This window comes from Coturnix japonica, chromosome 1 (assembly GCF_054131305.1).
Source record: "Coturnix japonica strain WE chromosome 1, WE-NBRP24, whole genome shotgun sequence".
In the NCBI taxonomy this organism is placed as follows: Eukaryota; Metazoa; Chordata; class Aves; order Galliformes; family Phasianidae; genus Coturnix; species Coturnix japonica.
Genome location: NC_140663.1, coordinates 69,895,755 through 69,923,199, shown reverse-complemented (window position 1 = coordinate 69,923,199; position 27,445 = coordinate 69,895,755). Strand labels below are relative to the sequence as shown.

The following is a 27,445-nucleotide window of genomic DNA, read 5'->3' as shown; positions in this document are numbered from 1 at the left end:
TGCTCTGCACATGAGGGAAGACTGGGAATGCAGAAAGGGAGAAGGGATGCATGGAGCCCCCACGGGAACATGGGAGTCATGTTAGAGTCATCTACGTAGCAGGGTGATTTGATAAAAGCCACAGAGGACATCCCGACATCCCATTGCAGTTATGTGAATAGTTTCCTTTCTTTGATGCTCTGAAGACAGCTAAACTATCACTAAACAAGCATTTCTGTATTGTAGCTGTATAACTATGCGGGTTGAAAGCCACATCCCTGAGGTAGTTCCGAAGAGGCCTGTGAGTCAGGCCTGGCTGCAGGGGTCTAGCTGCGGTGTGCGCTGTGCTGGGATCACGGCGCTGAAGGGCCGAAGCCTGGCTTCACCAAGAGCGCTTGGACCCGGCAGTGGAAGGGAGCTGCAGCGGGGGCTGGCGGCTCTTTAGATTGAGCACTGTAGCCCCGGGGCTTCCGCCGCTGGCTTCTCGTCCGCGTACCCCCACGCCTGGGAAAACAACAGGCAGGCGGCTGCGTTTCCGCCGCTTGTCCATGGCTTGGGGCCGAGCCGTCCTGAACGGCGACTGCAACTTCTGTTCCCGACTCAGAGCGCCGCACTGATTGCTGGAGGCGGCCATGTCCCTGCGGCCAAACCCCTTCTGCTCTCCTCACGACTTTTCCTTCTCGGCCGCCTGGAGTTTCCTTCCTCTGCCGCCGTTTGTGGGGCAGCCAGCGCCCGCGGGCTTTTTCTTCCGGCCATTGCCCCGCGATTCCTCCTCTCCGCCCCGAGACAGAGAGAACCGATCCCCCTCTGGAGTTTGTTCCCAACTCCGCCTCGGCCTTTCTCTCGCCTCCCCCTCCTTCCCCCGGCCAGTCCCCTCCCTAAACCCTCTTCCATCCTCTACATTAGACTGGAGTCCCCTCCCTCGGTCGCGTTCATTTCATACCAACTCTCATTCCACGCGTTCCCCGTTTACTCCTTTCAAACTCCAGGGAAAATAAAAACCTTCTGTTTTCCTCCCAAACTCGGGCCCGATCGCTGCCAACCCCCGCCGCTCCGCGCCGTCTCGCCATCCCGCCCTCAGCTCCGTGCTCTTCAGGTAAGTCGGCGGCACACGGCCGGGCCGCTTTGTGTGCTCCTCTTTAACTCCGGCCCGACATTGTTTGTGCTGTCCTGCCCTCCCGGAGACTTCGGGAAGGGAGTGTGGAGAATACGGCCCGAGGGGAACCACCTGGAAACTTTCCTTTCTCTCTGGCTTTGGTGGTAGCGATGCTGAGTGAGAAGCTGATCCGCTTCCCTGCCCAAAGCCCTGATCTCACCCCTGCGGATTCAGGGGTGGGGATCGAGCAAGAGAGAGACAGAGCAATCAACTTTATCTGCTCTTTCGGCAGAAAGTCCTGGGGCAGGAGGAGGATTTGAAGCTAGTCCTCGTTTCTCAGGTCAGGACATGTTATTTCCCGATCGTTTTCCCTCGGGGTAGTGGGGAGCGAGTGCCTGCTGGAAATAAAGGGTAAAAGAAAGGGTTCAGAGCTGGTCGTGTACGACAGAGATGTGAACGTACGAAGGAAGTGGTCAGAAAATTCTCAATGGAGGCTACTGGTTCCTTTCCCCTTCCCGTGCCTGCGCAGGACTTTGGGAACTCGGTAGTTTGGTGCATCAGCGCAGAACTGCTAACAATTGTTATGGAAAAAATAGGTTTCTGTGCATCTTATAGAGGGACAGTTAAGGGGAGGGTCTGTGCTTCTTGTAGTAAGGATATAAGTTCTATTGTAAGCTACGGAAAGTGTTTTGGAGAAAAAACAATGAACAATAACACACACACAATAGAAAAAAACTGATAGAACCAACCCCACTCCCCCAAGCAATCTTTTATCTTGTGCAGAACTTGATTGTGTTTTAGAATGGGGGAAAGAGTGCAACAGTGCCGTTCGAGAAGGTATTCTGAGGACTAAGTGAACTAGTTTTTGTTTTGTTTTTAATTGAACCTGAAGTTAGACTCTTGCTACTTTCTAACCTTAAGAACAGAGCTCTGTAGGTCCTCTACAAATAATCAACATAAAATAACTTTTTGAACACGTGGGGGATGGGTGGCAGGGAAGGTTTTGTTTCTTGTTTCCTATGACTTGGAACAGATCTGTTTCCCCTGGAGTGAAAACTTTTGGTCTTGATGGCTTTTTCTCCGTGTGAAGAAGAAGTTGGGCTGTTTTGTAATGAATACAGAAGATCTTCTTTATTAAGGCTGTTGGATGCCAAGGGACTCTGGCACACGAGGGACTCTTAGTTCACAGACCAAAAGGCAGCCAGCCAATCAGTACAGTTACCTTGCAGGGTTTTTCTAAATCCTGGTCTGAACTATTCAAACTGGAGCATGTGACAAGCCTATCATCTCTAAACTGGACTATCAGCTCGTTGTTCTTGCCCCTTGGGTGATCCTGGGATGAATTATTGTGCATGAGAATTAATGTTGATAATGGATGTTTTAAATTTATCTTCTCTCTTGATTCCTGTTACTTTTATTTATTAATTATTATTATTATTATTATTTTAAATAATTTTGCTGATACTTTTAAACTACTTCAGGCTATTACTGTGGTGGTCTATTGTTCCTGTACTATGGAACTTCTGGGGGAAAATGGTATAAAAATAGTAATGACAGACTCTGACGAGAAAGATTCCGAGGTGCAGAATATTGCTTGTGGTTGCTGTTCATTCTTTCCCTCAGTATTTGTTTCACAGAACACAAATACATTATGAAGGTCACTGAAAAGTACAGTTTCTCCAGTTGATACTTGAGATTTATCTCCAGAGTGACACTGTTCTCATTCACAACTTATCTTAGTATTCCAGCTTTATTCAAACTGACTTCAGTTCTTGGTTCTATCACTACAGAATTATAGGGGTAGATCCACAAATACTGTGGAAATTCAAGCTAATTTTTGTTAGCCTAATGCATTACCTTTTGCCTTGGCATGTTACTATTTTTCCCTCTCCTTTTGCACTTGCTAATTCTAGGCTATTAGAGATCACCACCGAGACTATTTTTTTTAATTTTTAATTTTTATTTATTTATTTTTTTTGTATTTTGCAACATCTATTATTCTAGGTCTAATGATTATTCTTTGCACTAGTCCTTTTATTTAATTAGTCTGTGTTCCTTTTGTGCAATGATAGGTGATACTCCACGTGTTGGAGGTGATTTATCTTTCTCTGTTGCCTGAAGTGACAACTGAGCACAGGCAGACAAAAGTTATATTGGTCATTTTGTACAGACAAATCTCATTTGTTCAGCTTTCTCACTCATTCATATGTTTAGCTCCTGCTTTTGGCAGGGCCTTTTGTTACTTGATTTATCTCTATGTGTTTTTTTCTTCTTGTTGTTGTTTGTTTGTTCATTTGTTATTTCTTTCTTCTTCTTCTTGAAGTTGCTTCAGTTTCTTGCCATTACTTTTTCCAGGTAGTCTAATTTGTGTCCCAGCCTCCTTCTTCTTCCCCTCAACCCGTTCTCTTGTTTGAGCGGCCTTTACCCACTGGTGTTTGTAAACTTAATTCTGTATCATCTGCAAGTTTAATTAACGTTTTGTTTGTTCAGTCTTAGATCATTAATTAGGATGTCAATGAAAACTGGACTAAGATCCCCACAGCAACACAGTAGATACCTACTGTGTCTTTTCATTCCATTGGTATATATCATTACGCTTTTGAAACATTCATTTTCTAGTAATATGAGTAGTACTATTCAACTATCCAACTTGAATTAAGTTTTCAGCCATGATTTTCTTAGAGAGCAGCAAAAGCTTTTCTGAATCTAGACTTAAAACATTGCGCACTTCTACTCTTTTTATTTTCTAACTTCATGATAGCTCTATGCTTGTTTGAAAAGCAATTGGGTTTATCAAGATTGAACACAACATTCATAAAGCACTGATACTGATTATGGTATGTGCTTTTCTCCCTCTGCCCCAGCTTCTCCATCAAGAAGCTACATGCCCTAATCCTTACTTTGTAGAGCCACGATCTAGGAAAGAGCCTTGTAAAAAGTTGGTGATTTGCCTGCATGGAGCTCATTACAAGATATGAGGCCTAGATGATTAGATAAGTCATTGTTTGTTGTTGTTGGTGTAGTTGGTTTTGATTGTTTTTTCTTCCCCTCTGTCCCTCGAGTCCTACTTTTTCTGGAGATGATGCAGTCCCTCTCCTTTGTTTTTAACACCATATCAATTACACATTTTCCTGCTAGGGAGGGGCAGGTTTTCCAGTTCCCAGTGCTACTGACTGAGTCACTGGCTCCGTTTCTGTTCCATTGTAGGTTTATGATTACCATGTTCTACCTTTGTTAGAATACGATTGCTAAAAGGTGAATGTACTTGAGTGACAGTGGCTGGTTATACAAACCATTGAAGCATCTGCTTTGCTGTTGCCAAAGGCAAAGGAAATTAGCATAGTCCTCAATGCTTTCCTTAAAACAGGAGTAACCATTAATGACAGATGCCCAGACAAAGTCTAATCTCTTGTAACCATGACTGCTGTGCTTTAACTGAAGGAAAAAAAGTCAAGAGCACTGACTCTGTGTATACTGAAAATGGAAAAGGAGGGAGGATTTGTTGGTGTTCATCTTACCTGGTGATACTTCTTTATGGATAGGTCCTTGAAACCAACTACTGATACTGGCCTAGCAGGATTTAGAGCTTCTGCTGGTGAAAAATTCTTGTCAGTTTAAGGGGGAAATAAAAAAGAGAGGTGTTGAAGAGAGGCTTGTACAAGAAGGGTTTATTTAAATATACTTACTGCTTTAATTTATCTTCTTAAAAGAAAAAAATATTATTTTCTGTTCCTTTATTTATGAAAGATCTACAACTCCTGAATTATTCTGCTCCATGTTTTAGATGGAGCATATACTAAAAAGCTGAGCTCAGATTGTATCTGAATCCATAGAGAGATTGTGGCTTGATTGGTAGCCCTAAGTCAGGCTCAGCTTCACCAAGAAGCACTGAAAAGTCAGACCAGGAATAAATTGTTTATTCTTCACAGTATAAAATTGTAGAATCACAGGATGGCTTTGGTTGGAAGGAATCATAAAAGCTGTTTAGTTCCAAGCCCCGTGCCATGAACAGGGACACTTTCCACTAGATTTGCTTGCCCCAAACCAGCCTGGCCTTGAACACTTCCATGGATGGAGCATTTACAGCCTCACCAGTGGTGGGTGGGGGTTGAGAAGCCTTTCAATGTCTTCACCCTCATAGTGAAGAATTATTTCTTGCATCTAGTCTAAACCTACCTTTTTTGGTTGAAAACAGCTGACTTGTGTCCTTTCACTACACACCCTGACAAAGAGTCTTTCTCCATGTTTCCTGCAGACTCACTTTAGATACTGAAATGCCTTGAGGTCCTCTTGGAAACTTCTGCAGACTAAATAAGGTCAGCTTTTAGCCTTTCTTCATAGGAGAGGTCCACCAGCCTCTGATCATCACTGCCCTCCTCTCCACCCACCTGAACAGATGATGCAGATGTTTCACAGTTGCTCTTTACTTAGGCGTTGGCTTTTCAAAAGCACTGAAACATTTTAAAGCTCCTTTCTAACTCCTACAAAAATTGGGATACATGCTTAATTGGTTGACTGAACTGAGATCCCATTTTATACACCTCTTCTGCCTATTTGTATTTTGTTTCTGTCTTGAGGTTAGGAGCCATGAGAAGAAGTTAAACAGTCTATCATTCCACCTTTGCAAAGTGATGTTCCATAGACCTTACAGCTCCATTTGTGTGTGTCTTATCACATCCTGTATGACTGCATTATCTAGGGTTACACTAGTAGAAGTTCTCCTCTCTCCATGTTTTGATTTATATCTTTGTGTTGGATCTTACATCCTCTTGTTTCAGTCAAAACTCAGCTACTGCAATAATTAAAACCATTGTTTTGCTTTGCTCAGGAAGTCAGGTGCCTCTTGCACAGCAGCTGCTGCAGGTAATTTCAGTGTAGCAAGCAAACCAAGCTTGATTTTGTGCAAGGCATAAAAGCATTCTGCTGGAGTCCAGTTATATGTTGAATATGAACTAAGGCCAGTTTTTGTTCCTTTGTAAACTAAACTTACACAGTGGTAATACAGAGACAGAAGCCTCACAAGGCAATCTGTAGATGCAATGATTATATTACCTTGCACAATATACAGTTGTTCTTTTTTCCTTATCTGGCACTGCTGCCTGTTAAGAGCTTTTTGTTCACCTGCAGCATGTAACACCTACTTTAACTGGTTTTAGTCAGAGGATTCTAGTCGCAGCAATAGTGTTCTGGTTCAAGTAATAGCCAGCATTGCTCCAGGATTGCAGAAGTCTCATAGCGTAAGCTAAGACTGTAGTTAGTTTCACCATTTGGCTAAATTGTTAATAGAATGAGTGAATAAAAGACTTCCCAAAAAGCTCACTGAACTGTTCCCGCTTTCTCCCACTGATGCTGGATCTTCTTATGCAACTTCAAGCGGCACCAGCTCCAGGCTGATCTAATGACTACAGTGCTATTTCTTGGGCAGCCTGAGTAATTGGCTGCTGGGATGCTGCAAAAGTATTTTACCCTGCCAGCTGGTTAAGGACTATTTGGTCATGCTGCAGTTACATCTTCTTTCACTGCAGAGTTCCTTTAAGCATGTTGATGATCTCTGCTTGTTTGTCTGCAAACTTAATCACACCTCAGTTATTGCTGTATAACTGCTTTTCCATCTTTTCCTCTTACAGTGTTTTTCCTCTGCAGTCACTGAGTTGCACTCACTTGGAAATACTCATCTACTGACTGCAGTCATTCTTCTTTTTCAGAGGAAATAAACTATTACTACAGTGTCCTATAGATTTTCTCTGGTAAGTTTCAGTACTATGTTCTGTAATACCCTACAAACCATTAGAGGGCTGCTCCTCCTATTTGGCCCACAATGTCAAAGGCAAATGTTGGGAGTATGGCAGCAGATGTTGAACCTTCCTGCCAGTATCCCATTACATTTTGTTGTTGTGCAATAGATGGCAGCAGAGGCACAATCTGACAAAATGGCATCTGACATGGAAGTGTAGAAGCAAAGGTGTGGAATTAAATTCCTCCATGCATGAAAAAAATCACACCATTAACATTCATTGGCACTTGCTGAATGTAGACAGTGTTTAAACAGGGGATGTGAGCTCTGTGAAGTGGATGGTGGTGTGTTTCAGCAATGGTGACAACAACAGAGGGGTACGTCTGCTGGTACAGGCTTTTACAAGTGCAGCATGCAGGCTTCATGGCTGGCTGCAGTTTTTCATATCCTTAGGAAAGTATGATTTGGAGTTGAGCATCTGCCACAGAAACCTAAGAGGGAGCTGTTACCAACAGTAAAGAGTGTAGAACTGACAGCAGAAAGCAGATGCATTGGACTACGGAGTTTGTTAAAAATATGCTCCTTGTCAATGAGACCTCACTGGAGGGCTCGTGACAGCTGTCCAGCTCTGCAAGATCTCTGAATCACCATGAGATGCCATGTGTAAAAGAGAAGAGAGTTAGCACTGAAATCACCAGCTTAAGAACAATTAAACTGAAGGTGCTTTAGCTGAAAAATGTGTGCTTTCTCCATACTCTTGCTTTCCTCTGACTCCAAAGTCTGCCTCTGTGTGTGATGTGTATTAAGAGACAGACCATGACATAAAGAAGAACAGAGATCGAGAATAAACAAGAAACGATGTTTGAACAGAGAGAAATGTAACAAAGAAGTAGATATGGTGGTGAGGAGGTGGAGGTGCTATTAGGTGACCACAAAAAAAGGTAATTAATCATCTTAGTAAAATAAATAATAAGAACAACTTTAAAATATGAGACAAGAAATATAAGAACCCAGTAGTGTAAGATTCATCATGATGAAATCTGCAGAGAACAGATGTCAAGTCTAGGACCTCTGATAAATTTGCTGAAATGAGGAAAGGTCAGAAGATAGCCAAACGTCCTGCTTGATAGCGTATTTTAATGCTTACTGACTTAGCTGTAGCTTGAAATAAATAGGACTAACATTGTTGGTCAAGGAATGAAAAGCGAGAAAGTAACTTTAATATCTTTATAATTTCTTCTGTCGTTGCTTTTATATTCTGCATCGTTCTTGTTTTATACCAATGTGAGCTAAAGATCATATATGCTGTCTCTTGCTTTGAGGGCTTTCTTGAATACACAAGTGACATTTGCTGAAGTGAATGCAATTCTTCTTTTGTACTGGGAGAAGACAGTCTTGGGGGTTGACACAAAACTGAATGCGAAGTGTGTTTTCTCTATTACTTTATTCTGGATCTCGCATCAGAAAGGACCCAGAGTTTGCTCTGTTACTGGAGGTGCTTGGCACAGATATGAAGCCTTATAAAACACTGGATGTCAGGCAGCACCTCCTAGCATTTGAATGAAGAGTGGTGAGAAAAAGGAGCTATGCTTCAGATATATTAATGCATAAGAGTGCATTGTGATGAAATCATCTGCTAGATGTTAACCTGTGTCTATATGGGTCTTGAGGAGATGAAAGTAACTGAATTCAGGATGTTTACTTTTTATGTTTACAATAGTCATATATTCCCTAGGAGATGACTTTGTCAACTTGTATGTATTGATAGGGATTTTGGCTTCAGAACAGAGATCGTAGCTTCCAGTGACTGTGGCTCTGAAAGACTCAAAACTGCTGAGCCATATGAATCTTATCAGTTGGTGCAGATCCTGCTGGCTGCTTTAGTCCTACATGTCTAAATGCAGGTTGTACTACAAATACATTTACTTCATCAAACCTTAAGCTTCTTTCTGAATTCCATTCATTTCTCAGTGTGACAGCTGAAGTTAAAACCAGCCTGTGCACTATGTTTGTGGAGTTCTTGAAGGAGAACTGGCTGCTGTAGTTGCCAAGCCATTCCAGCTTATAAACAGGAGGGTAGGGAACTTTTTAGGCAGGTAGATAATGACAGGATGAGCGGCAACCATTTTTAAATAATAGTGCCTGGCATCCCTGCATGTGGCAGGGAGGTTGGAACTAGATCATCTTTGAGATTCCTTCCAACCCAAGCCATTCTATGGTTCCATCATCCTTATCTTTCCGTCTCTCCTTGGGAGCCTCCAACTTCTGCTTCCCCATCACTAACCTGTAAACTCTGCTGTTGATTCTTCACTGTTCTTCTGGCTTCAATAGTGCTTCTAAATTTAACATACTGAGCAACTAGTGCGGTATGGTGTCATGTTTTTGAAATTCATCGGGACTGCAACTGCGGCAAACACATATGGCAAGTGAAACTAACAGCAGTGTAGGATTTCAAAAGCAGCACGTTGATTTTGAGATGAGGTGCAGACAAGTCTTTAAATGATATATTAACAATAGCAGAGTTAACTCTAAGCAAATTCCTTTCCATCTGGTCGACCACATCCAAGCTGTGACCCCCTGGGACAAGAGAGATGTGGAGATGCTGGAATGGGTCCATAGGATGGCCACAAAGGTGATCAGAGTGCTGGTGCAACTCACACACAAAGAAAGGCTGAGGGAGCTGGAGAAGAAAGGCTTTGAGAAGACCTCACTGTGACCTTACAGAACTTAAAAAGGACTTTTAAACAGGAGGGAGACCAACTTTACATGGTCTGACAGTGATAGGACAAGGGGGAATGGTTTTAAACTAAAAGATGTGAGGTTTCAATTAGATATTAGGAGGGAATTTTTTTACTTAGAAGATGGTGAGGCACTGGAACAGGTTGGCTAGAGAGGCTGTGGAATGCCTAGTCCTTTGCCACACTGGATATGGCCCTAGTTAACCTGATCATGTGGATGGCAACCATGCCCCAGCAAGGGGTTTGAAACTAGGTGATCTTGCAACCCAAGACATGCTATCATAATTTTCATGTGCTCATTAATTTATTCTATTATTCTATAATTTTAATGTGCTTTAAATATGAAGAACATCAACAGGCACCAGTAAATAGGCGTGTTCAGAGAAACACTGAAAGAATAACAACTAAAACAGAGAGCTTTTGTTTCTATGCCGAGTCACTCTTTGGAAACCTTACTTATCTCCTCTCGTTTCCCAGCGAGAGAGTCTCTTGAATTAATCTTTGTTTGTTTGTTTGTTTTAACTAAACACCTGACAGTGAAAGGAGATATATTTCTGACTGGTAACTGGTGGTGGAACCAACTGTTACTGTTCATTTCAGGGCATCTTAAAGTCATATTGCCTGATTAAGTGCCATTCACAGTGTGCTTCAAATGTCTGTCCTAGAGTTAGAGTCCAAATATAAACTCTCCTTACTGATCCATTCACCCTCACAGTTTTATCTTCCTTCTCATGTTTATTAAAGATCTGCAAATCTATAGCATTGGTCGAGAGAATTCAAGTTATGTAACGTAAGGATTGAAATCATAGAATCATAGTATTGCTCAGATTGGAAGAGACCGCTAAGATCATTGAGTCCAATCACAACCTAACCACACTACCCTAACTCTAACAACCCTCTGCTAAATCATGTCCCTGAGCACCACATCCAAACAGTTTTTAAACACATACAGGGATGATGATTCATCCACCTCCATGGGGAGTTTACTTCAGTGCTTAACAACTCTTTCTTTAAAGATTTTCCTGCTATCCAACCTAAACTTCCCCTGGTGCAGCTTAAGGCCATTTTCCCTTGTCCTGTTGCCTGTCCCTAGTGAGAAGAGACCTACTCCAGCAACTCCATGTCTTTCCTGTGCTGAGGTGCCCAAAACTGAACACAGTATTCAAGGTGAGGCCTCACCAGTGCTGAGTACAGGGGCAGGATGACTTCCCTAGTCCTGCTCACCACACCATTCCTGATACAAGCCAAGATGCCATTGGCCTTCTTGGCCACCTGGGCACACTGCTGGCTCATATTCAGCTGACTGTCCATCAGTACACCAAGGTCTCTTTCTGTCAGGCAGCTTTCCAGCCACTCTTCCCTATGCCTGTAGGGTTGCCTGGGGAAGATGTGACCTAAATGCAGGACCCAACACTTGGCCCTATTGACGCTCATAGAGTTTGCCTTGGCCCACTGATCCAGTCTATCCAGATCCCTCTGTAGTGCCTTTCTCTCCTCTGACAGATCAGCACTCCCTCTCAGCTTGGTGTCATCTGCAAACTTATGGAGGGTGCACTCAATCCCTTCATCAAGATCATTAATAAATAGAAGTGGCCCCAGTACCAAGGCCTGGAGGACACCAGTTGTGACTGGCTGCCAACTGGATTTAACTCCATTGACTGAAAGTCTTTGGGTCCATCCAGCCAGATTGCCCATTGTATTTAGTCCCTCATAATTCCCTGTAACTGGAAGGATAGAAGAGAACACAACTTGTGTTCCCAAACCCTTTACCTGTCACCCCAGGGCTCTGAAATCCTTTTTCATGGTCTTTAGGGAAGTTCTTCCTATATCATTGCTGCCTACCTGAAATAACAATAGGGGACAGTAATCTGAGGGCCAAACTGGGGAAGGAATTTTCTTCCTTATGTCTTTAACCTGGGCTCTTGGGAGGCAATAGACCTCCCTGTGTAGAGGGTCTGGTGTACGTATTGGCCCTTCTGCTCCCTTCAGCAGAGAGTCAGCAATGACGATTGTTTTTTCTTTGCTGATGACGTTTTAATGCTAAATGAGGTCTGGTTAGACTTTGGTGACACTACCAAGTGGTGAGAACCATCATCACCACCATTGTCCAGTTGTCCCTGCATAGCACTGTACCCGTTCCACAAGAGCAGCTGGGGAGGCAGGGGAATCTCTCTTATACATTTCCTGAGCATTTGGTGGGCTACTGAGATATAAAAATCTACTGCTGTCTAATGTCATTAGAAGATCACCAAAACCATCTGAGAGCTAGTGTTGTCAACTTTTCCTACAACTTTACCTTTTGAAATGATAAAGTTCTCAAGATTTTAATACTTCTATTTAAAAACAAAATAAAACAGAAGTCAACTAGTCATTATTGGCTTTGAGAAGACTTTATGATCAATAAAATAAAAGAGGTAAGAAAACACTCTAAAAAGGAGTATATTGTGTAGCATATTTTTTATTTAATTTCAAGTTTCTGGAGACTTGAACCCTGACTTTTTGAACTTCTGAAGTTGAGCACATTGGTCTAATTTGTGGTTTATTATAATAATAATTACATACATACGTATTAAATCATCTACAGCAAGGAATAACCACACTTTTCTTTTCTAACTAGTTTTTGACATAGATCATGCTCAAATTTCTCCTCAGCCCTCTACATTATTGCTATGATGTTCCTGGGCTAATCTGACTTGGTGCTTTCCCTACTCTTTGGTTCAGTCCAACTTTGATGATCCTGTTGCTCTTGATAAAATAATTTTTGTGATTTTCTGTCTTTGTGGTTCAGACAATGAAACCATTAAAAAGTTAAACAACTTTGCAATTAAAACTGCAATTAAACTGCTTCTTAGAAATGCAGCTCATCCTTGAGAAATGTCAGTGACTGCTAACTTCAATTCCAGTGAAACAACATCTAATTTATTAATCACACCTTCACTTTGTGTAGTCTTTCATACAGACTGAACAACTGTATGTATGCTTCAGTAAGCTAAATAACATTTTCAATGTTAATCACTGCAGAAGGAGATTAGAAGATAAAGGCACAGGCAAGAAGATTGTTTCTGAGAAGAATGGGGAAGTGATGGAGAATCAGCAAACCAAATACTGGAGCAGGCTTTATAGAAGGATTTGTAGAAAGGGTTTCCATCTCCAACATAAGCGTGACTGATTTACTGTTTAAGATAAACCTGAAGTAAAATCCTTCCTCACAGAGATGTTTTAGTTTATTTAGTGTCACCTCATTTTTCTAATAAGGAGAATTGCCAACTGACAGATGGGGTATGTTTGTCATCACAGGTTCTGAGTCTGCTTCTCCACGTGGCACCTTGGAGCTTCTAGCTGGCACCATTACCTCCAACGAGTGGAACTCTCCTGCCTCCCCTGAGGGGAGCAACGATTCAGGGGGCAGTGAGGCCTTGGACAAACCAATTGACAATGACGCTGAGGGTGTATGGAGTCCAGACATTGAGCAGAGCTTCCAGGAAGCGCTAGCTATCTACCCACCATGTGGACGGCGGAAGATTATTTTATCAGATGAAGGCAAGATGTACGGTAAGGAGAAAGGACACATCACAGATTTTGTGACAGCCACATTCTCTTGTGCAAGCCACTGTTCCACATTCTGAATGCATTCTTTCTTAAGCTATCCCAGATTGATGTAGTTTGTCACTTCAAGTTGTATTTAGGGAAATCTATTAAGATTTTAATTAGCACAACATTCTATAGTCCTGTAAAAATTAGAAGGAAACTGCAAATCAGAATCCCCCCCCCCAAAAAAAACTATAGATTGGATGCTTTTTTTCAGAGAAGAATCAGTAAGATAGGTACCCAGAGCTGGGTACACTGCTGAACTAAATTTTGGATAGGTATAATCATTCCATAATGCGACTAAGTCTTCTGAGTTATCTCTTGCTGCTCCTGAAGTTTCATATGGAACATTTATCAAATCATTCTGCAGTTTGCTGTCCACCTGTCATTGTTCCCAGTTTGCTCTCACTGAGGGCATCGGTGGGATCTTCTTTATACAGTCTTATCTACAATTTATCATTTTCATGGCTATATACATTATAATATTTGTAAACGTGCAATATATTTTGAGTAAGTCTAATCGCCCTGAAGCTCCTTAAGTGTCAATATTCTGATGCAGATATCAGTTTCTGATCTATGATGCCTCTAATACTGTTACGGATGTGACACTGAATTGATCCAGCTAAAAATTTACACAGCCAAAAAGGAGGATAAAAAGAACATCAATTTGAATAGGCTTGCAGATTTGTTTCACTGCCCAGCTTGTGCCAGAATTTGGAGAAGGAATGATGAAAGTGGGAATGAAAAGTTTAAGTGAGGATAGGACTGTTTCTTTCAGAAGAAATGCTTGCTTAAAGTGTTGTTCGAAGTAAAATCATACTTGACAGTCTACTTTGTGGTGCCTTATGGTAATGAAGCAGAGATAGAGACATGCTCCTTGCTGCTCTAAGTCTGCTAGTTTTCCTAACAGTTAGCTTTTAAAATTACCCGTGAAACAGCTGTGTTTTAAGACTGTCTTAATTTACTAGTCATTCTATGCATAGTATTTGAACTACAGATTTAGGGTTAGTGTGTCAGAGCAGAGAGTGTAAGGTACCGGAAAATAAATGAGAGAGCAAAAGCAAAAGTGAACTAGAATGAACTGCCGAACTGTGAGAACTAGCTGGATTTTGATCTGACATTTTGTGGAAAGTCTCTGTTTAACTACAGTTGACAGCCTTAGAAGGTAAATAAGGTTATTTACCTTGCAGGGTAAAAAGTCTAATCTTGGCTCTGGGAGAAGAAATGTACCAGATTTTCTCCAAGCCCTTTTCCACTGATTCAAACAGGACAGTGTCCCTGCTTGCCTTCAGTGCACCTGTTCCCACCACAGATAGTGAACTCCTGACAAAATCCTAGGCCTCCTTTGCTTACTAGTCTCTAGGATCCATGCCAAGGAAGTGGGGCCCTGTCTGGGATGTGTAGAAAGATATGACCAGACAGGGAGAATAAATATAGATCCTGATTACATCTATACTGTTTATGAGTCAGGTCACAGAACAGGATATGCTGTATGTGGAGTGGATCCTGCCTCCAAGGGAAGGCTGTTAGCTGTTCCATGGCTGATTTGCACGCAATTCATTGAAACAAGAGGGGAAAAAATGTTACACAGAACCATATGTGCACCTTTCCCTTGACAAATGGGAACTATAGAATGATAGAGTAATAGAATATCTTGAGTTGGAAGGGAACCATAAAAATCACTTGAGTCCAACTACTTGATCCACACAGCCAAACCTTTTCATTGTTTCCCAGTAAGGCGTGACTTATGTGATACTAATCTTTCTTGTGTGATGTTTCATTTCCCAGAATCTCTACTGCGTGCAATTCATATAGTTCTCACCTGTTGAGAGGCAGCCTGCTATCATATGAAAATCAGTAGCTTTTACCAGTAAACATTTCAAACAAGTTAGTGTGCATCAAACCATTATGAAAAACTTGCACTTCTCAGTTTCAATCCATTTAAAATTACACCAAAATATGAGTTTTAGCCTGTACACAGGCCTCGTGCTCATGTTTCCTACCCTTTTGCAGTGTTAATGTTCTTACAGCTCTTCAGCTGACAGCCTTTAGGGCTGTGTAGAGTGTATGGAGCAGATATCATTCCTACTTTTTCTGCAAGTCAGTGAAACTCTTGATGCTTTTGATTTTTTATTTCTTTCATCATCTTTTTACCTCTAAGATATGTTACACTAATATTGGCAGCACACTGATTGAATAAACATATACTGGAGCAGTGCTCATAATGGAAGCCCTCTCTGTCTTTTCTAGTAGTCTTAACACTTTTGAGAGGCAAGTACCTCAGCCTTCTCCATGTCTGAGGAGGTCAGCTCTCCCTTTTCATTTATCTCCTTTGCCTTTCCCTTCTGCCCAATGAATCTAAAGAATCCCTTCTGGTTATTTTTCTCATCCCTTGCCAAGTTTAATTTTGTCCATGCCTTAGCTTTCCCAATCCCATCACTGCATGTCTGGACAGCACTTTGGTATTCCTCCCAAGACACTCATCCCTGCTTCTGCTGCTTATACTTTTTCTTCTTTTCCCCCCTCAGTCTGATCTGCAGGTCCTTGTTTAACCATGCTGCTTTCTTGCCTCATCTGCCTGATATCTTATTCTGGGTAAAGGGGTTCCTGTAGTATTTGTACCAGATAAATCACAGAGTTCAGAGTGGGAATCATTATTTTGTGATATCTTCATTACTATCTGGAGAAATGGGAGGGAAACCCTGGTAGCTTTGCGTGATGCTCAGAGAGATGTTTAAGAGACAGAATCTCCCATCAGTAGTCGGGATGGAGAAATGAAAATTAACTAGCAAAGTTAGATTTAGTTTAACAAAGCATCACTGAAATCTTGATAGGTGAGGAGGTAGAACTTGTGACAACTGCTAGAGTTAGTAGTTTAGCTGTACAATGTTCCCTTCCAGTAAGGAAAAATTAGGTATTGAACACATTTTTGTAACATGCACTAGAATTGGTGATTATTTGTTATAATGATGTTCCAAAGGAGGCAATAGTACAGCACATGGTTTATGAACAGCTAATTCTGCGTTGGGAAGTGTGGGGCAGACAGCTAGGGGCACTCACCTCTCATGCTAGTGCCCATCTGTTTGTTAATTAAAGCCCTGACACGGCTGACAGAAAATATTTTAGGATGTCCAAAACTCAGAGGCTGACTAACAGGAGAAACATAATTAACCACATTAATAGTTAAAACCTGGAGCAGGCATTAATTTGGTATTATCATACCTTCAGAGTGACCTTCAAAGGACATTCTGAAGCTGAAAACTGCCTGGTTTTCTACCCCTGTCCTGAAGTGTCTAGGTAAATCTGTAGAATATTGTGTTCAGTTCAGAGGAATATTACCAGTTAATGTTTTTCCCCAGCCTTAAAAATTAAGTGAAAAGTTAAACTGAGAAGCAGTCAAGGCCAAAGAAACATTTACTACCCGTTCTAGTTCATAAACACTTCTTCTTGAGTGGAGGAGTATTACAGCTTTTACAGATAGAAAAGCCTTCAATATTTTTGATGCTTTTAAGATCACTTGAAAGTGGAGCACACTGGTCCTTTGTGATTTTAGCAGATTTATAGTCCCGTTCTTATATGTCAGGCCTAAAAGCAAGCATGCTGTATGGGATTAAGTTATTCCCACTATATAGATCTGCAGCCTTAGAACATTGATCTTTTGGCCCTCCCTTTGGCTTTTCTGTTTTGAAATTTCAAACATTTAGTATTCTCCAATAAAAAGTTGATCAGTAGCAGTTTGCTATCAGCAAAGTACTTCTGCTTCTTTATTTTGGAGGTTGCACAGTGCATTGAATTTTTGTTTCTAGTTTAGTAAACCAGGCTTACATACTCTGGAACTTCATCCACTCTTCTGTATTGTTACCTGAGAGATGACTTCAATTTAATTCTTCAGCTTTTTCCCTTGTAGCAAGTCATCGTGATTCTGGGTAATTACACATTTGCAGTTGTTTTCTGAAAAGCATAATAAAAATCCCTAGTGTTTTCTTCTACTTTTTGAAATACTCCCTTCCTTCACAACTGGATCTACATATTTCCACTTGCTAACCTGCTCTTAGGTAAACAAAACATTCAATTACAACTTCAAGGTTGAATTCAAAACAATCAAGTCATAGAATCATAGAATTACCCAGGTTGGAAAAGACCTTGAAGATCACCAAGTCCAACCTCAGCCTAACCACTACCCTAACTCTAAAAACCCTCCACTAAATCATATCCCCGAGCACCACATCCAAACGGCTCTTAAACACATCCAGGGATGGCGATTCAACCACCTCCCTGGGGAGCCTATTCCAGTACTTATCTACCCTTTCTGTGAAGAAGTTCTTCCTAATATCCAACCTAAACTTGCCCTGGCGCAACTTGAGGCCATTTCCCCTTGTCCTGTCACTTTCCACTGCCTTGGGTTTATTTTTTTCCTGAAAGAACATGGAAATCTCTTCTTTCCAGCCTCTTGCATAAACATCACCAGAAGGATCTCACAAACAAGGACAGAGTTCTAAGAGCAATAAGTGTACTAGACTTAACACTGAGCTCTGGGAGTTGGAGGGACTGATTTAGGAAGAAGGACTGAAGAAGCTAAATATACATAGCTTGGCTAAGTGATGACTGAATGGTAGAGGAGTAGAGGTGACATAATAGCAGTCTAAAAATATTTAAAGGGTGTTAACATTTAGGAGAGAGGGATTTTATGTGGAACATTTGAGCAGGACTAGAATAAACTGCATAAAAAGAAGGAATATAGAATGAATATTAGACGAAGCTTCTGCATATCTAGAGTTCAGTGTCTAGAGATCTGTGCCATAGGAGTTACAATGGAGACGTGGTAACTTGAAATGTATCAGATAAAATTATAAGGAATTTGTAAAATTAGTCCTAAGGATTGTGTTTTTTATAAATGAGATGGATTATAGATTGACTAAGAAGCAGCTAAAAGAAGTGGTAGCAATGTCATTCAGATAGGATCTGGATAATGAGCACAGAAGAACTAGGACAATGTATTTCTTTAAACAGTTGCTCATTGGCTGATCCATAACAAGTTCTACACTCTGTGATTGGCAAAGATCTGGGCAGCAAAACTGGGAAGGCTGTGTGCAATTAATGCCCAGACAGATAGTCTTGCATCTTGGTCATTGCATAGTGGAACTCTGGGGCCTGGGTTAAACTGCTGCTGAAAGGTACACAGCAGCTGCTTCTCACTGTTGTCACCTTGAACTTCTGACCCATTCTCTGAGTACTCCTTCAAATTCTTTGCATCTCAGTGCATGCTCATAGACACAGTCATGCTTTATTGCGAGCTTCTGGAAGAGGAATTTAGACTGTTTCCATTGAAACTCTTCCATCTGAAATGTCTTAAAAATCCCTCTTCTTTTCACACTGAGCCATGGGATATGGTGAGAGGGAGTTAGGTGAAAAGGCAAGTACTTTTTCACCAGTAGCCAGCCATTGAACGGAGTTCAGCTTCCCACAAAGCTATGATGACTTGATGGTTTTAATTAATCTTCCACATACAAAATCTATATTCATTTCTTCCTGTAATACAAGAACAGTTTCTGGGTACATTCGCTGTCCTTATCTGCTGCATAATTAGTCAGGGGGGCAAAACTAGGTTCTGATATACAGGAAAGTGTAGCAGTCAGAACTTCATACAAGTAACAAGCCAGAACAGGCTAAGTGCTTGAGAACAAAGTTCTTTGTTGATCGTACAGCAACTGGCTGAATTAATCTCAGTGATCACTTTTTAGCTCCGATTTCTTGATTAACTGGATCTCTGAGTATTTGGTTAGCTTGCCATGTGGACACATGAACAAGATTAGATTAGCACCTGGGCAGAAATCTGCAAGAAGTGGAGTACTGTTGGTGTCAACAGAGGTAGATGGGTAGAAAATGAGGAGGAAGAGAGATACCAAAGTTTTTTGCTATCCTTTAAGGAATTACTGAAGTTGAGATTTGCTTTCACATACCCCTAAGCTATTGGCAGTTGTTGAAACAAGCAGAAAAGACATTCGTTGACCTAAGGAAGAGCTAAGCAGATATCTGAGTGTATAATGTAGAGCTTGGACTCACGAGCACTAGAGAATGTTATTAAATATAGGTTTCAGTGCTAGCGTCAGTGGCCATGTTTTTCTAACATGAATAAAAAAATGTTTATGTGTATTTAACATTGTAATTCTCAGGTGTCCTAAGAGACTAAAAGTTGTTAGTTTGGCATGCTTTTCCACATACAATTCATCTTGGCTTTTTTGTATGTTACCTGATACACTCTCTGACATATGAAATATTCATATTATTATATGCAGCTGCTTTGTTGTGGCTGTGGAATGCATCTAAACAATTGTTCATTAGTCTTACTTGGGAAAGAATCAGAACTACTCTGCTGCTGCAACCTTTACTGTGTATATGAGGGTTATTGGATGGATTATCTGTGGCCTGAGGTGATAATGTGGGAAAACACAGCTGATGAGGGCACTGAATTTTAATGTACTTAATGCTGAGGGTTGATGCAGGGCTGTGTAGCCCGAGGCTTCCATTAGCGTAATTGTGAGGGATTGCTACATGAATACATTGCTACACCTTAGTAAAAGATCGTCTTTACAGAGAGTAATCCCATGTACCTTTGGGAAAGATTAGGAGATTCTCTGTCTTCAGAGAAACAATTCAAGGGCAGTAAGAACGCTGCTCATTCTCTTGCCAGTATAGGTGTGTTTTTGGGTTAGGTGGAATACAGTTTCAGGCTACAGTTTTTCCGTCTGCAAGACAGGTTTACGTTTTGCCCTGATTCTTCCTCTGTTCTTTTTACTGTGTGGCCACAAAAGGACTTGGATAACCAATCCAATTAAAATAGACTGAAGGGAAAAGGAAAAACAAACAACAAAAAAACAGCAGCACCATAAACCCTTCAACCAACCAACCAACCAAAATTCCACATGCCCTATTATGGACTAGAATGTCCTATTATGAAAAGGTACTGTTCTAGTTTAACTAATGCATTCTGCCCCAGCAAATAAAGCTTTAACGTCTGCATCATTTCGGAGGAGGAAGGAGCTCAGCCCTTTCATGGTCAAATACTAAACACATATCTGTCAAGGTAGAGCTGAAGATGTGGTAGTGCTGATCACTTCATTACTGTGTTTGTATTAATCTGATTGTTTTGATAATTCCTCAAAAATGTATTCTATGGACTGCAGTGTACTCAGGAAGTTTTCTTATGGAAGGTAAAAATGGAGCAAATTTGAACATTGGATGAATGATCAAAGTGATCAAACTCTTTTCTCCTAGCTGAATATAAAATTCTCTGATGAGTGTAATTGTGCTACAGGGGCTCAAATTTGACTGCTAAGCACTGCGGTTCTGCAGTGACAGGGGAGAGATGTCTTCATACAACTGGCTAGTGCACTGTAGTAAAATGCAGCATGATTTTCTATGATCTATTTCATGCAAAGTCCCAGCGTGATGATCATAATGATGTGTTCTTTCATTGCTTACTAAATACATGTCATGTTTCTGAATTCAATATAGAATTTAGGAAGAAAAATACAATTTGTTAAAAATAGAGGAAGGAATTTGATTAGAGTTAACTCTGCTATTGTTAATATATCATTTAAAGACTTGTCTGCACCTCATCTCAAAATCAACGTGCTGCTTTTGAAATCCTACACTGCTGTTAGTTTCACTTGCCATATGTGTTTGCCACAGTTGCAGTCCCGATGCATTTCAAAAACATGACACCATACTGCACTAGTTGCTCAGTATGTTAAATTTAGAAGCACTATTGAAGCCAGAAGAACAGTGAAGAATCAACAGCAGAGTTTACAGGTTAATGATGGGGAAGCAGAAGTTGGAGGCTCCCAAGGAGAGACGGAAAGATAAGGATGATGGAACCATAGAATGGCTTGTGTTGGAAGGAATCTCAAAGATAATCTAGTTCCAACCTCCCTGCCACATGCAGGGATGCCAGGCACTAAATCAGGCACTAAAATGAATTGCCCAGGGCCTCATCCAACCTGACACTGGACAGTTCCAGAGATGGGATATCCATAACTTGTCTGGACAATCTGTGCTGGTGCCTCACCACTCACTCTCACAGTGAAAATTTTCTCCTGATGTGTAATTTAAATCCTTTCTCTTTTATTTAAACATGGTTGCTGCTCATCCTGTCATTATCTACCTGTCTAAAAACATCTTTACTCTCCTGTTTATAAGCTCCCTTTAAGGAAGGCTGCAATTAGGTTTCCCCAAAGCCTTCTCTTCTCCAGGATAAAGAAGCCCAGCTCTATCAGCCATTTTTCATAGGAGAGGTAATCCAGCTCTCTGATCACCTTTGTGGCCATCCTACAGACCCATTACAGCATCTCCACATCTCTCTTGTCGCAGGGGGCCACAGCCTGGGTGTGGTCCTCCAGGTGGAGCCTCACAAGGGCAGAGTAGAGGGGGACAGTCGTCTCCCTCACCCTGCTTACCTTACCTCCTGCAGCCCAGGATACCATTGGCCTTCTGGGCCATAAGTGCACGCTGCTTGCCCATGTCAAGCTTTCAGAACCCCTAAGTCTTTCCTGGCAAGGCAGGGAACTCAATGAGTTCTTCTGCCAGTCTGTAGGCATAGCTGGGATTGCTTCAACCCAAGTGGAACACCTTGCTCTTGGCCTTGTTCAACCTCATTATGTTCACGAGGGCCACTTCTCAAACCTGTCTAGGCTCCTCTTTTGGATGTTATCCCTTCCTTCTGTTTTATCAACTGCACCACTCAGCTCACTGTCATCAGTAAACTTGCTGAGGGTGCACTCAATCCCACTGTCTTGGTTCTGAGACAGACCCCTAAGAAACATCACTCATGACCAGCTTCCACCTGTACACAGAGCCATTGACTACAAACCCTTGGCTGTGACCACCAGACCAATTCTCTGAATTGTTCACCACCCTTCAAATCACTGTTTCACAAGGATGTGGTGTGGGATCGTATCAAAGGCATATAAAATGGAAATGATTATTGAAGGATTTTTATTGATTTTGGAGATAGCCTCAGTTTTGTTGGTTGAATTAATAGTAAATGTAGGAGCTGAAACCGTGAATGAGGGAAGGATTAAACCTTTTGAGGAGTCTGTGTGCTGAACATCACCAGTGTATTTTATACGTGTTATGTGAGGACAAAGATCTGAAAGAGGGATGAGAAGGACATGTGGGAGACATAGAGGCCAAAGCCTAATACTTCATAGACAATTTAGAGAGAAAAAAGGAGATCTGAAGGTTGAAAATGAGCAAGCTGAGTAATAAAGAAAGATGTGACATTAATGACTGTCAACAGTGAACAAGAATAGGAAGGGATGAAGCGAACCCAGAACTAAAAAGAAAACATCACATACTTCATACAAACTGGAAAACTACAAGAAGCTACTCACCTTTGGTGACTTGTGATAGAGGTGTCTAATAGTTAACGTTAAAACTTATGTTACTGTTGATATCAGTAAGAGATAAGTGTTTGTGCATCTTGGTGAAAAGATGGTAATAGCGATCAGAGTAATTAAAATGTTGTTTTGACACATGCAGTCCTGTTTGTGGAAAAGGTGATTCCCAGGAACGCATTAAGTGTAGGTAAATGAAGAAGCAGTGCCATGAGTGACAGCAAGTAAGTCTGTGCAAGGAATTACCAACTCACTGTACGTTTATGTGTACAGTGTAATTGTTTTGAGTGTCATTCTGAAGTAATCTAAAAGACTTGCTTTGTGTTTTGCTTTGTATGCATAGAAAAATGTTAATATTTAATGGGCAGCAGAAGTGTACTTAAGTTCCCTCTTCCGTTTAGATTTATTGGTCATATGACACATGATGCACAGTTCATTATTCATATCTTTACTTTCATCTGCAGTTAACAAGGTGCTTAGCCAGTTCAGGAGTTGTGAAACAAAGTGCTTTCCATAGGCTGAGAGCCTTCGGACTTCCAGCGTTGTAGTACTTGTTTACATCTAACTTCTGATAAAGAAGAGACACACATGCTTCTCCTGCAGTTTTTGTTCATGGTAATTTAATACTTTCTTGCTGCAGAGATTACTAGGCTTGACAGTTTGTATAACACTATCTTCAGTAACCCTTGTGATATTAATGTCTTTTCAGGGAGACTTGTTTTTCGCTACCAACATCTTTATTAGCTTAAAATACTCTTCCATTCTGTGTTTTTTTCTTGGCTCTGAGGGGATGCATTTCTGGAAGAGAAAGTTTGTATGTTTATTTGACAGGTGTCAAATGGGAAGTGAATTCTAAATCTAGAACTCTAAATCCATATTTAAATACTCTCCCTAAAGAATTTCTACATCAGTTTCTAATATTTGTAATTTGCACAACTCTGACATTTTTGCTAATGCTGTCAAAGACAAACAGTTAAACACATACTTGGGGAAGCAATTCTCACTTCTGCAGGCTCAACCTAAATTTATTGCCTTTCCTTTCCACTTCCTAATCTCAGCATCCCTAGCTTTATTCTCTGTGTATTACACCTAGTCCCCTCTGGTTCCTTTGTTGAGGTGGAAGGTGGCACATTTTTTTCCTACATGGGTTCTTGTCAATGGACTGGAGTAATGTCAGATTTGTCCCTGCTCTGATATGGATCCTCCATGGATTACAGTTGCCTCACACTGTACTCTTTCTGCCATGGGACACCTATTTCCACGAGTACCTAGCCAGCCACATCCCCAGCAATGTGAACTTCCACATCTCCTTCTTTTCTCCTTCCTCTTCTCCAGATGTGTATTTTCATACATCTTGCACACTTTTAATATATATACATTTCCCTTCTTGTTTCTTTCTGGATAAAAAGAGATGTTCAGAACCTGTTTTCCATCCATTTCTCACATCTGAAATGCATCAAACTGTCCTAAAAAGCCAACGTCAGTGGGATAAGTGCATTTTCTTATCACATCTGTTGTTTCTTACCTTGCAAGGTGGATCCGTATCAAACAGACAGAGGCTGTAAATAATTTTCTTGGCACTAGAGAAAGGTGTGTGTCACTAGTGTTCGGTATGAGATCTGTAAAAATGCTTACATTAGTTGGAAAAACTGTCAGGTGGAATGTAGCAACAACAGCATCTGCTCCTATTAAAGTCTTGGGCGAGTCACCATGCTTTGCTGAAGCTGGGAACTGAGAATGTCAGTGGTTACACGCTAGGCATTGTATTTCTGGTACAAAAATAGTTCCTAGTTTGTGTATGGAAGAGCTGGGGTTATTTTCTTTGTCTCAGATACAGACCTGATCCTTCCCTACACAGAGTAAGAAGAGCTTCTGAAATAATACCATTATGAAAAGACAAAAACAGGCATGTCTGAGCTGTAACTTGGCCCATGCCATTCCTGCAGCTGCCCCCACCTCGTGCCATAATGATGGCAGCTCTGCTTTGCCAAGTGGCCTGGCCCAGTACCAGGCATGCTGCCATCACTCAGCAATAACCAAACAGTGATGACTGAAGTTATGGCAAACAATTTAATGTATTTTGATAAATTGGCTAAACACAGTCCCATGAACAATGAAAAATCTGCAGTCTTTTTTTTTTTTTGAGGTACTGTATCACTAGTGTGGCCACCATAGATGTATCACTTTGCAGACTCTGCTCTTTCTGTCATGTTTCCTGCCTTGAACCAGCCTACAGTTCAGATCTATTGCTACTATTTTGTAATATGACAACCTGCTCTGGTGCTACCAATTACTCTCACTGTAAAGCAGAATTTTTTTCATCTTATGTTCAGATAGAATTTTGTGTGTTTCATTTTGTGCTCATTGTCTTGTCCTGTTACTGGGCAGAATTGAAAGGGGAGTGTGTCCCTCTTCTTCTTTCCCTCCCATCTCCCAGGCATTTCTATTCAATGATAAAACTACCCCTAAGTCTTCTCTCAGTCTTTAAAGATGTGTCAGTGTTATAACCATTTTTTGTGAACCTTTGCTGAATCACTCTAGCATGTTTATATCTACCTTGTGCTGGACACAATACTCCAAATCACATAAGAAGTACTGGGAAAAGGGGAATAAATGAATCACCTCCATTGACTTGCTGGCAATGCTGTTCCTAACATAGCCTTGGGTGCTGTTGTCCTTCTTAGGTGTAAGGGTACATTTCTACCTCACATTCAGTTTGTTGTCAACCGTGACACCCAGGTCCTTTTCCTCAAAGCTGCTTTCCAGATCATCAGTCCCCAGCATATACTGATAAGTGGATGGTTAAACTGGATGATCTTGTAAGTCTTTTCCAACCTTGGTGATTCTATGATTGCAAGGGAAGTGGTTGATCACAGCCAGAACCTCTGATTAACCATCTGAGGCAAGCAATGAGTCAGCTGCAGGAGCACAGGTGAAGGTAATTCAGCTGTGCTCCTGGAAGGGGTGGAGCTTGACTCCACCTCTCCCAGATCCCATTTAGTGGCTGACCAAAGGTAACATCTCTTTCTGGAGGTTACTCCTTTGTGGAGTTCTTCCAGTGAGCCTTGATATTGGTGAGTGCCTATCTTGAAGGCCTTAGAGTTGGTGAGTCCTTTTTCCTAGTTACACTCTGGCTATTTATTTTCAGCTATATTTGTACTATTCTAACTGTACATTATACTTGTATTATTTCAACTATACAATACTATACTCATATTATTTCCACTGTATAATGATTTTATGATGCAGGGATTACTTTTCCTGTAGATGTAGAAATTCATATTTCCCACTGTTGAACTTCAAGATATTCCTGCTGACGCATATCTTCAGTCTGTCAGTAGCTGTCTGAATGGCAACCCAGCCATCTGTTTTATCATACAGTCTCACAAGTTTTCTATTGTCTGTGCTCTCTGAGCATGCATTCTGTCCTGTTGTCTAGATAATTAATGATGATGCTGAACAATATTGGTCCCAGTACACTGCTAGGTACTTTGCTGTAATGGGACTTTGCGCCACTGTTCAAAATCTTCTGGGCTCAGTTGTTCACCTCCCTGTCTACTTACCCATGCTTCCTCAGCTTATCAATAAAGCTATTATGGAAGATAGTATCAAATGTTTTACTAAAGGTACACAATCCCTACCGCTCTCCAATCATCCACTAGTTGGTTATCTTGTTGTAGAAACTATCAGGTTGGATAACAGTGATTTCCCGTTTGTAAATCCATGTGAACTACTTACAAACTCATTCTTATCCTTTGTGTACCTGGAAATGGGTTCTAGTATTAGATTACACTTCCAGGTACTAATGTGTGGCTGACTGGCATGTTGTTTCCTGGTTATTCCTTCTTGCCTTTCTGAATGATTGAAGGTGAGTGGCCTTCTATTTTACTTTTCTGTTTCTAATTGTGATTTTGATCCATGCCTACAGATTCTACACGCTGTGGTAGTAAAAGTATTAAGCAGAATGTTTGATTCTACTTTCTTATTGGTAATTTTAAACTATATAGATGCAAGATGAGAGACAGAATTTGTAGCCCAAAGTTCAGCTCCTAAAAGTCAGACCTCTACCACATGAATTAATCGGTACCTTTCTAAAATCACCACGCTTCCAATCTTTATAGATAGAAGTGATTAAAAAAAATAAAATAGAAAATCTCAAAATTGGTATTTGCATTCTTTCCCTGTTTCAGGCCGAAATGAGCTGATTGCCCGTTATATTAAGCTAAGAACAGGGAAAACACGCACAAGGAAACAGGTAAGTGTAAAGTATTCGATTTAAACTTTAGGTGCTTTGGACCACTACACGTGCTGTGAGGACATAAAAGAAATTCCTTGCTATTCACTTGCTATTGGTTTTTAGCTTTCCTAGAAAGTATTTACTGGTTAATAGGAAATAGTAGGAAGTCAGATCAAGAATTTTATAATATGACTACAGTGTTTACATCTCTCATCCACCTCGTGACACACAATTTTTCTCCTGTTAAACACTGTGGGCTTTTATTTTGTTTACTAATGAATATTTTAGCTAACATAAATGGCAGGGTTTTGTTCAGACCATACAGATGGCAATAGTGATCTTGAAAACATATGGCTGATGGGATAAAAAAAGATGTTTCTTTGATTTGGGAATGACAGTACAGGTTAATCTGGACAAAGCCCTGACAAACCTGGACATACTTTGGGTAGAGGACTGAAAGGGTTCCTTGCAACCTGATTTTTTCTATGATGTGTTTTGGCTCAGATTCTGAAGTTCTCAGAATAAATATATTGTGGCCAATGTCCTATAACATTTTCCCAAGTGTAGGCCAGGGTGGAAAGAGGTCAAAACTCACAATCCTCAGGTTTATGGATGGGTTTTTCAGTTTCAGACAAGATCTCTGGCTTTATAAAGCCATCTGAATGGTAAAAGGCCTTC

At 41.0% G+C, this 27,445-nt stretch overlaps 1 protein-coding gene across 9 annotated transcripts in view; it reads left to right on the top strand.

The window, feature by feature from the left end:
• The first annotated feature begins 907 nt into the window (after positions 1-907).
• TEAD4 (TEA domain transcription factor 4) overlaps positions 908-27,445 on the top strand; it is a 47,017-nt gene continuing 20,479 nt past the window's right edge. For 6 of the 9 annotated variants that reach the window (XR_014944990.1, XM_015871755.3, XM_015871793.3 and 3 more), the window contains exons 1-3: positions 908-1,075; positions 12,845-13,099; positions 26,721-26,785. Coding sequence is in view for 8 of the 9 variants with exons in the window: in XM_015871755.3 (XP_015727241.1) it covers positions 13,093-13,099; positions 26,721-26,785 (72 nt within the window). In the remaining variant the exon portion in view is untranslated. Of the gene's footprint in view, positions 1,076-1,160; positions 1,416-6,707; positions 6,823-12,844; positions 13,100-26,720; positions 26,786-27,445 lie in introns of those variants that run through there. The other 3 variants (XM_085544306.1, XM_085544291.1, XM_085544286.1) reach the window with 2 other exon arrangements.